The 11,103-nt window shown below is 41.1% G+C and overlaps 2 protein-coding genes and 1 long non-coding RNA gene across 3 annotated transcripts in view; all 3 read right to left on the bottom strand.

Moving 5' to 3' along the window:
- Window positions 1–10,578, bottom strand: part of LOC116704184 (uncharacterized) — a 20,704-nt gene extending 10,126 nt beyond the window's left edge. The window contains exon 1 of the long non-coding RNA XR_004335615.1: window positions 10,393–10,578. This is a non-coding gene — a long non-coding RNA (uncharacterized LOC116704184). The remainder of the gene's footprint in view (window positions 1–10,392) is intronic.
- tmem187 (transmembrane protein 187) lies at window positions 7,839–9,731 on the bottom strand. The gene has a single exon (XM_032539419.1). The coding sequence runs from the start codon at window positions 9,577–9,579 to the stop codon at window positions 8,794–8,796; it is 786 nt and encodes a 261-aa protein (XP_032395310.1). The 5' UTR covers window positions 9,580–9,731; the 3' UTR covers window positions 7,839–8,793.
- A 278-nt stretch (window positions 10,579–10,856) lies between the features above and the next one.
- The window catches only part of LOC116704122 (store-operated calcium entry-associated regulatory factor), a 4,925-nt gene continuing 4,678 nt past the window's right edge, over window positions 10,857–11,103 (bottom strand). The window contains exon 7 of the mRNA XM_032539381.1: window positions 10,857–11,052. Coding sequence (XP_032395272.1) covers window positions 11,027–11,052 — 26 coding nt within the window. The 3' untranslated portion in view covers window positions 10,857–11,026. The remainder of the gene's footprint in view (window positions 11,053–11,103) is intronic.

The following is an 11,103-nucleotide window of genomic DNA, read 5'->3' as shown; positions in this document are numbered from 1 at the left end:
GCTGGTAGCGTTGCGACGAGCATCGGGGATCGGTACCTGCAGTGGACACCTCAGTGGGAGTGTGGACGGTGTGGGATTAAATATATTCTATCATGTGTGCATGAACCATTATAATCATGTAGTGCTTATATTATCATGTGTTTAAATTCATTATATTTTGAGCTAAGAGCAAAAGCATTACACATAGTCTGCTAGGTTTCAGTGTGATAGTTCATAAAGTTTACTGTGACCTTTTGTAAGTTTGTTATGGTACAATGTGTCCAACCATCTAGCTCTGCCGAGTGAGTCTAATTCTGAAAAGCAGGGCCAAGTGGTTAGGGACGTCACTGTGTTTGGGTGAAGGTCCTCTCCAGTAGCAGTCTGAGACCTGTTATCTATTTTGCAGGCCAAGCTCTGCTAGGCACTACCTTCTGAAGACAAACACAGCGCACAAACATGTCACGTGGTAACAAATGAACTGACCCAGGTACACATAAGATCAGGCAGAAAGGGAAAGATTTAGACAACCTTAGGAGAGCTATGGATGCATAATTCTCTTTAACCTTGCTCTGGAATATTCCATGGTATTAAACGTTCTTTCATCCAACCTACGGACTTGAACCCTTCTTCCTGAGAATCTAGAAGGGCAGGATTCGCCCCAACATTTTGGCGAGCCAGCCAGGAGGAAGAGGTTCCATTGACAAAACACCCAGAACCGGACACTCTGATCATCACCAAGGCGCCACCTAAAAGGTAGCAGAACCTGTTTATATCAAATCTGCTATATTGGAGAAAACTAAATTGAATGGGTGAGGTCCTTGGTTCTGGTTGACAATTTAGAAAGGTATTTTGATTAATCTTGACATCAAGACATAGGGTTGGATTCTAGGAACGTACCATATTGTGACTAATTTGTTTGTGATAATATAAAGAAAGTCAGACTCAAGGGGTAGCACTTTAAGAAAAAGTGTGAAGGTGTAAGTTTAAGTAGACATGAAAAGCAGCACTATATTGGCTTAATTAGTGTGAAGAAGAGTCAGAGACGAAAGGTGCGTCTCTAAAATAGAGTCGTGAAAGGTAGTGACACTGAGGTGATCATGAAGGCCACTAACATTGACTATTTAGTGTGAAAGGTAGTCTCAGTTTAAAAATAAATTAAGGAAAGTCAGACTCAAGGGGTAGCACTTTAAAGAAAAATGTGAAGGGTAGTGTCGGTAACATGAAGGGCAGCACTATATTGGCTAAATTAGTGTGAAGAAGAGTCAGAGGCGAAAAGTAACATCTCTAAAAATAAAGTCGTGAAAGGTAGTGACACTGAGTGGTCATGAAGGATAGCACTAACATTGACTTTTATGTGAAAGGTAGTCTCAAGTTTAAAGTAATTCTCTGTAAAAAATAAATAAAATAATATAAGAAAATAAGATAATCATAATTTGGAGTAATGGAGGCCCAAAGAGATCATATAATTACGGCGTAGGCTGCGGGCCCTATAAACCTGAAAAAACAAATGGAATTGATAATGCGCGGAATGGCAGATAGAACAGCTGAAAAGACCAGAAAAGGTTAAAAAAGAAACAAAGACAGTGTTGTGGCCTCTCTTTCAGGATACCGCAGAGGACACCACAACTACATTATTGGCACATTTGTGAAATCAGAATAGATATAGACAGGAGTTAGAAGAATGTAAGAACAATTGGCTGACTCAAAGGCTTTGATACCACGATCCAAACTCAAAAAAGGTAAAAGAATTAGAGGCCCAGGTCTGATAAATTCTGATTAGCATTAATGGGCCAAAGTGTGAGTCATCTCATGCCAGATAAACTGAAAAAAAAAAACGAAGGAGTCCAGGGAGCCAAAGATCCTACGTTTCAGAACAAGACAAAATCAAACCCAAACTACAATCATATTGCTACATCCGACACTCAGACGACGAACTAAAGGCCCCCAGACCCCCGGACTATAGCCAATAATAGATGTGACAAGCGGCACAGTTACTTCTCTCCCTTGACTCAGGACACCAACCAGACAGACAGAGCCAAGCGCGCCCCGAGCCCCTCCCCTCTCTGCTCCTCTCCTTCTGTAGAACAGGAACGCGCACTCTCAGAGCAGCAAATGGAAGTTATGAGAATGCTCCATTCAGTCAGAGAATGAGGCTTGAACAGCTGGAGGAATAACAAAAACAGAGTAGTTCAGCCCCACGCGAGAGCAAGATCACTCTGGGGAAAGGTAACAGAAGAATTAAGGGACAGGAAAAGGAGAGAAAGGGAAGAGATCAAAGAGACAGAGAAGCAAAAGGTGAGACAGGTATGGGTCGCTGCAGAGTTAAGGAAAATTGGAGAGATGCAGTGAATCAAGGGAGAAACTGATAGCGACATAAAGGAAGTAGGATGTGTGAGAGTCAGGAAGTGGAGAATACAAGAAAAAGGGGGAAAATTGGATAAAAAGGAATGATATCAGTACAAAGAGGTACTGCCCCCTGTAGATGCAGCTAATAAGAAGGCTAAAACACACCACATTACTACACCTGCTCACACATACGTTGAAACTCTGAACATTATCACCATGAGGTCTGCACAATAAAAAAGAAGCTATAATCGACTTTAAATGAGTCACTTTCATGCCCCATTTATATCGAATAGCAGAGGTCATAAGGAGAATTTATCCTCTGCCCCAGTCGCGGAATACCTAGCTTCCCGTGGACCCCAAGTTGAACCTATGAAGTATTTAGCTGATTGTTATGACACATGGCTGCGTCGACAGGAAAAAATCCAGCGCAAAGGGCAATACATCTGTGTGTTTTCAGGAAGGCTGTGTTTGCAGGGCTGCCATCAGAGGTGTGTGTAAAATTGGAAGAAATTTAGATATGATTGTGAAGATGCGGTGTGGCGGAAACATGTTAGCATCATTTAGATATTGTAAACGTAAAGCTGCACAAAAGGGAGTTAAAACACAGAGCTGCAGACACAGCTTTTGAAACTACAGTTGCAGAAGCAAAAGCTAACATTAACAAAAAGATGCTCAGTAACAAATGTCTGTCACATGCCTGCTGATCTAACCCATACCCTCCACCCCCCATCAACCCCTCCCCTTTCCCTTGTGACCATCCCCCAGATCCCTCCTCCCTTCCCTGCTCCTCAGCAAGCCTATCCTCCTGCTTTCCTATCCCCCAGGGATATTTTTCCCATCCAGAGGTCAGTTCAGGGGTACTACAGGGGGGGCTGCAACTCGTTTCAACAGACCCCAACCACTTCGACAGAGTGGATGCTTCTTGTGCGGTGCCATGGACCACTGGAAAGTTGCCTGCCCACATGCTCAACCAAGGCAGAGAGGGCAAGGCAGAGACAACAAGGGGGCACCAGGCCCAAACCCCACCATTGCTCCCAGCTACGGACACCCAGGCCAGTATCCCCTGACACAGGAAGGTCCAGGCTCCAGGATGGTATGAGGGATGTACTGAGGGGGCCCAGGGGAAGCTAAGAGGGCTTTGGCAGAGCCTCTCCTTGCAGTGGAGTATGTGGAAAGACTATCCTTTTAGTGGATTCAGAGCTACCTACTCCACTTTGAATGACACAAATAATGCACCTCTATCAGAACGATTTGTGACTGTTGTAGGCTTCTCTGGGAAAAGACAGAACTGCCTGTTTTCACTCCTCCTTCCTTTTCCATAGGCAGACAGAGTCTGTCGCATCAGTTTATTGTCTCCCCTACTGTGCCTATAAACCTACTGGGACGTGACCTGCTCATTAAACTGGAGTGTCATCCTCTGCTCACCTGAAGTATTTCTCTCACATTTCCTGATGGGACAGTTTTGAACTGTGGGATGTGGGACGAAGGGGGCAGTGGCTGTGGCACCTGCCCTGGAAATCACCGCAAAAGCTGACATTTACTGGGCTCATCTGTTCCCTGAGACGCCCCCTCACACTGGCATCCTGTCCGCCTACTTGCAAGGGAAACCCTGGATTGCAGCCTCCGTCCGTATGTACCACCTGCTGACCCTCCACACTCACCCTCCTTATGAGAGAGAAAATGACCTTCTCTATTATAATGAGTTTTCCGATAACCTATTTGGTAAACAGTGGGATTTAAAATCCACTAGCATCTATGCAGGTCCCCAAGGTGTACTGCTGAGGTAGAACTCACCCCTGAAAAATGTCCGGGTACAAATGTCAGGTGAATCTGTTCCCCACATTACTCTGACAATAAACCCCAAACATCAAGCTAGATTAGGCCAATGGTTAAATCTGCAGTAGCTGCTAAAGATTTAGACGCACTCAAACTGACGTTGTTTTTCTACTCACCCAGCACTGACACATCCTCCATCCACATGTTCCCGCCATATGTGCATGATACTGCTTTTTTGGAGCTGTCTCATTTCCAGGTCACATGGTAGAGAATGACTGATCACCCTGACGCGGCTGCCCGGTGACCTCACTCAGCCGCCCACGCTCTCCAATGAATGGTCCACTGCCTGGCACCGATGCCCGTCCACATCGTCCAATGAAGTCAGTTTTTTGACTTTATGTTGGCGCACATTTGTTCCTTTGTTTTTGGTCGGAAATTGACGTGTGGCTTCTGTGTAAGTGCGTGTTTGGTAATAAGAATTGTCAATTAGTCACTTGCTGTCCACGAGTTTCAATCTTAAATTGGATATTACAATCCGTTTATTTAAGTAAACAAAAACTAATCAAACATAACTGGTCTTCTTCTAATCATCATCCCACACTTAACCACGTCAAAAAACTGTGACCTTGCTGTGCGCAACACAGCTGACCCAATTAGGCCACATTTAAATAAACTTGTACGCCTCCAGCATCACACACTAATCAACCAATGAAATGGCTCCAACAGTGTATGTGTTCATGTTGTGATGGGCCAGCCACAGTTGAAGGATCCAGTTTTGTCAGTTTGGCAGGGATTATGTACATTGTGGCCTGCAAATACTGGTCCCAATCTTGGAGGTGGTCGGACGCCATTTTGTTCAGGGACCTGAAAATGCAGAATTCAATTACAGGCATGAGAAGGTAGAAGAGAATTTTGGTTAAATTTTACAATAAAGATGCTCTGCTGGGAGCTGCTAACCAGCATGTTATGCAATGACAGCACAAATGCGTTCAGGTATTAAAGAAAAAAGGAAACCTCTGTATTGTGCCATTTAATTTTTCCACAAGGCCATTAGTCTGTGGATGGGAAGGGGAGCAGAGGCTTCTTTTGATGCCCAACCTCTGACACAACCAATAACTGACCTTGAAAATGATTAGTTGGACAGACATGAAGTCAGCACATACTTACATGTGGGGACACATAACGCGTTGTTACTGTACCTTGTTGCCAAACTCTGAGCCCTGATCTGTTAGCAGTCTAGATGGTGCACCAAATTTGTAAAAGAAATCAACAATCAGAGCTTGCATTGCATATTGAGCTTGAATTGGTGCACCATGTTGACGAGTGGAAACTTTGGTTTTGTTTTCTACACCACAGCTGTTGTGTTGCCCATGATAAATATTAGATCTTTGTAAGCCTAAATAAAACAATATGAGCACGGCGTATGACCGATGGTAGTACCTGTTGTGACACAAGTTAATCTGGGCGCACTGCGCTCTGTTTTCCTTATTACAGTGGTCTTCAACAAACACTTCAGGAGGTTTAAAAGAAAATGTTGCAGCATCGATACCGCCACCTACGTTGTCAGTCTTTGTTCTTGCAACGGCACCACAAGTTAATTCAATAACAGGCTACAACATGGATTAAGTGTATTGAGATCTGTTCATATTTCAATACAGCCTGTAAGTAAAAAATAAGCTACATATGAGGTTTTACACCCACCTGAATGCAGCATGGAAACAGTTTAGATGTGGCAAAATGTGATCCGCTAAGATTAAGTTGTGATATATCTGTAGGCATTTAAAATAGAAATGTAATTATATTTATGTAGGCTACGTAGATGGGTTATGTTAAGCTACAGACTCATTACAAACACATTCTTTGCATTAAGCATGTGCTCATTCATCCATATACAAATGACAGCAGCTCTCTTGTATTGCAACAAATTGACAAATAAAGTGGACTTGACTTGAAGTGCAGGAGTTCAATCAAGAAAGTCTATCTCATGTTATTGAATGTCTGAATATCTTCAATATTAAAATTGGGAAACACTGCAATTTCAGATATGAACAATCCAATTGTTGTTTTAAGTTTAGATATCCATAATTAGAAAAAACAATCCATATGTAGTGTAATTTTAAATATTCAAAACTTCACTATGCCTAGTAAAACTATCCACAGAGTGGAGCAGGTTCCAAATTCTTCTTTTATTTTGTTGACTTATTAGAGTCAAAGGCTTTTGGCCATGAGAAAATCCATTTTCGCCATTTTTTAGGTATGAAATGTTATATACATATTGCTATGAATGATATCTGAACAAACCCCTCTGTAAATGCTTTCACAAGATAGGAGTGAAACTGGAACGATTGGTATGTGTAAGTGCTGCTGCAATTGAGTTTTCTGACTCAGAGTATGAAGTCAATTTTCAGTTAAATTCTATTTATAGTATCAATTCATAACAAGAGTTATCTCGAGACACTTTACTGATAGAGTGGTTCTAGACCGCACTCTGTAATTGACAAGGACCCAACAGTTCAAGTATTTCCCTCTAGTTCTAGTAGTTATGAGATGAAAAAAAAACATTTTGAGAAACAGCCTTTAAAGATATTAAATCCCACACATTTTGCAAGACATTATAAGTGATAGGTTAAAAATAAATAACAGATATCAACATGAAACTTCCCCAGCTAATTACTGACATTGAGACATGTATTTTTCTACAACATATATTACCCCAGTTTGCTTAAATTTGAGATACAGGGCTGTTTTAACGGTGTAAGTGTTTACTACTGTAAATGTGACAAGTGGATCTGGGTGGCTCCGTGGTCGTTTTTTTCCTATCAACAGTACTCGGATACATCTAGCGATCAACACTGAGGTAAAAATAGGCTAGGTTTCTTCTTTAAAGTATGAAAAGTAAAAATACTCAACGCAGAAAAACCCTCACGTTTTAGAAACTGGAAACGATTAAAACTGTTCCGTCATTTAAATAAGTATGTTCTCTGCTAATTATTTCAGCTGTGCTTGTAGGCCTGGCCTATTGCCGGCTAGTTTATTTTATAATAAAAAAAATTATTTCATGAAGTGTTTTGTGTGCAAAAATCTTAATTTGAATAACTAGTAACTAAAGCTGTCAGATTAATGTCTTGTAGTACAATATTTATCTAAAAAATGCAGCGAGTAGAAGAAGAAAAGTGGCATAAAAAGATATTAGTAAAGTACAATTACATTAAATCAGTACTTCAGTACTGTACTTGGGTAAATGGACTTAGTTACATTCCACAAATGATGGATAATGATGTGTGGGATCCTTTTTGTGTGTGTGTGTGTGTGATCTGCAAAATGTATAAATTGACTGCATCTATATAGTGTTTTTCTAGTTTTAACAACTACTCAAAGCGCTTTACACCACACGCAGCTACCCTGGTGGCCAAGGCTGCTCATCAAACCTTCAGGCACATCACACGCTGATGGCGCATCTTCCATAATAATATTTACATCACTATATATTTATAGTAAATATAGTAATACTTTTTTTTTATCAGCAAATCCATTTTTTGTGTCTGTTTGGAAGTGTCCTTGACTCTATTTAACAATGTAAGGAAGTGGTTAAATAACTTATTATGCTGTCGAGGAAAGCCATCACGGTGGAGTGGGTCATGGATGACCCTCCTACTTACATGTGGAAATCTGGGATTTTTCACATTGTGACTCTGGACAAAAATAGGACACTATAGCAATTGAAGAATTATTCTTATTTATGCAGAAATGTTGAATTTTACACGTCAAATGGTTCTTCGCACCTGGGAAATGTGAACATGCTCCATCTTTGTGCTCTGTCACGTGAGATACACAGAAACATCAAAACATTTGGAACATGAGCAGCATTTGCTACAGTGAATGTGAAAGTCACTTTTTATAAATAAGGTACAAATTCAAACTCAGATGCAGCAGATGAGATGTGGATTTACCAGTTGCATGTACTTTCTATCAGTATGGTCTTTCTAAGCAACAGCAGACTTGTTTGTAAAATTTGTAAGATTGGACAACATCCATTTTCATACATTTAAGTACAAAACATTTTTAATCATGGTTTATGGTTACATTTATAGATGCCTAAATGGCCAGGCTCCAGAATATTTACAAGGGTTTGAGTATATTATAGGCAATGAGGCAGAGTCAAAAAATATTTCTTTTGGATTTATAGCCTTTCGATGCGGGGATTCTCGGAATCCTTTACAGTGCAAAAACATTTTTTTTGAGAAAATGGAAAGAGGAGAGATGGGTGAATGTTTTTCATATTTAAATACATTTGCATATTGAGTAACACCTAACTATTAACTACTATTAAGTCTGCACATCAACTTTGATTAAAGTTTGTACTGCTGCAGAGACTTTTTGGATTTAGGGCTAAACTATGGAAGTAACTCATTTCAACTTTTAGTGTTTTATCTGGTTCCTCTGTTGCATGCAAAACTCCTTGTTCATTAGTTTTTCCTGTTTATACTTCCGGTTTATACTTTTCTGTTTTTTAATTTTGCTTTCTTGCTATGTCATTATTTGGACAAATCCAACCCAACGGTGAATTAGTTGGTGTTAGGTTATAATAGCCCACTAATGGCTACATCTGCCAGGCCTGATAGTCAAAACAACATCGTGTATCTTGGATTAAAGTAAAATGTCTCTCGACGTTTCTTCTCCTCCGGTTGTTGCTCAGTCCCGCTGTGCTGCAGTCTTTCCCTGCGCCCTCTGTGTCAGTGTGGTCAGGAAACAGAAGCTGAAGTGGAACTGCAGCACGTCGCACACTTTGGACCAGAAGTGTCCGGTGAGCCGCTGAAAGAGCCGGTACCGAGCGAGCCAGTGATCCAGCAGCTTTAGTACCACGAACCCCGTACATGACAGCACCGCCAGCAGCAAATAACCCCGCGTGCGACCGTCCCCGTGTGCCAGCTGCGCGTGAACTCCCGTGTACACCGCGATGACGACATGACAGCCCAGCGCCAACTCGAAGCCCCGCTCGTGCGCCAGCGCCAGGCCGTAGCTGAGAATAGACAACAGTACGTGGGCTGCCGCGTGCCTCGCGCGCCACTTCTCTGGCCCGCGCTCTATAAAGCTGAGCCACACAGGAACCCACGCAAAAATCGGTAGGGTGAACCACTGGTCGAGCACGGCGGGAACGCGCCGCAGCAGCGCCAGGCGTGTCCACTGCACAGGTCCGTAGAACACAGCCATGAAGGCGAACACCTCTCTCATGTACCGGCTCTGGTTCGTGTCCTGAACGCCTCTGTGCCACAACAGCCAGTACAGTCCCATGAAGATATAAGCCAGGTTAACCAGACAGTTACAGGGCATCGCCAAGAAACTGGGCAGAGAATCAACCATTTTCTCCGCATAATGGTCAGAAGACAAGTCCACCTCAACTTCGTCGAACAAGCTGGTGTTTGCTAAGGCAACACACACCACAAAAGGCACCGACACGTGAAGCAGAGCAGACTTCATTACAGATTATTTAACATATTGTAAAGTAAAGCTCTTGTGCAATGACCTGCAAACGCAGAGATAGTTTCGACAGAGACTGAGATCGAAAGTCCGAACTGCTATTGTTTTGGAGTTTAACGTCACATGATTTTAAATGGAGAGTTTGGATTGGCAGCTCGCTCTAAAAAAAAATCTCTCTCTCATTTGCCTTTTTGGCATGAGCAAAGAAAACATGCTGTTGCCAAAGCAGTTTTCATTATATAGTAGCCTACATTTCACGTATATCACATATTAAATAGGTGTCACAAAGATTATATACTGCACTGATAGTTATACAAATTACACAAAACAATTACATAACACAATATAATACTTAACAGTTTTGTATGATATAGTTACAGTACAATCCTAAACCAATGTGTAATGTTGGGATGTTATTGTGGAGAGTATAAAGTTTCAAGGGAAACCTGAGACAGAAGGAAGAATTAAAACATAAAAAAGGGTTGTAAAACAGATGAAGCAGGATAAAATCAAAGACGACACAAACACAGGTGGCAGAAGAAATAGAATGAGTTAGGTCCCAATACACACTCTTTTTTCTTTTATGCTTTAGTTTGTGGACAGGGTGGCAGACACAGCTGCTCATTACTCTGCTCTCACTGATATCTACTGAAAACGGCCACGCACAATGTGTGTTTTTACTTTTGGGAAGAAGAGAAAAAAAATAAAATAAAAGACACTTTAGGTTTCTCTTTTTATTAGATAGTTACCAAAATACCACACAAATGCTCAAAATATGCCCTATTAATAAAACACTTCAAAGCGCATTTAAACTAAAATGATAAGGGAAGCAAAGGTTGGAGGGCTAGCACATAATAGCAAATAAAGAATGATGAATGTACAAAAAATATTTTTTTTCCTATGAGTTTTTACTGATTTAGCACTTTTTTCATTTTCTCTACATCTGTCTTTGTTTTGTGAATACAAAAGGTCTTACAGTTTCCATTGATATCTCATTGCATGTGAGGCAGAACACATTCATGAGACGTCAAGAAATCTACAAAATCAGATTAACAGATCGCATTTCCTCAACAAGACCACATAAATAAAATGTATAATTAAAAAGTGAATTCTATTTCATATGCCATCTTGCCTACAAAATGCTGATCAATCAGTGCAATGTAAGATCTCTTCTAAAACCACATACAAGTAATGCCATATCTTTCAAATACCACTGAAGCTTAAACCAGGCATTATAGAAAAATACAGTGCTCTGTCAGTAGCTGACATAGTGACCTTCCAGAGGAGATAAAACTAAGTAAAGTTTACTATGTGTTGGACAAATTAATTTCTGCATGAAGAGAGTGTCTTCTCGTGATGTTTTCATCATGTTTGACCTTCCTCCAGCCACAAACTGTGTCTTTTATTCTTCTCAGTGCCATCCATCATCTGTCCACCTCATCAGCTTCTACCTTCTCTTGGTTCCTCCAAAACCTGAAAAACAAAGATGTTAGTCAGCCAGCTGTACCTACAGCATGTCTTTAG

Source organism: Etheostoma spectabile, chromosome 2, assembly GCF_008692095.1.
Source record: "Etheostoma spectabile isolate EspeVRDwgs_2016 chromosome 2, UIUC_Espe_1.0, whole genome shotgun sequence".
Lineage (NCBI taxonomy): Eukaryota > Metazoa > Chordata > Actinopteri > Perciformes > Percidae > Etheostoma > Etheostoma spectabile.
This window is presented reverse-complemented; position numbering and strand designations above follow the sequence as displayed.

Excerpts from the sequence above, each read along its gene's own strand:
- tmem187 (XM_032539419.1), bottom strand. The coding sequence starts at position 9,579 with ATGAAGTCTGCTCTGCTTCACGTGTCGGTGCCTTTTGTGGTGTGTGTT.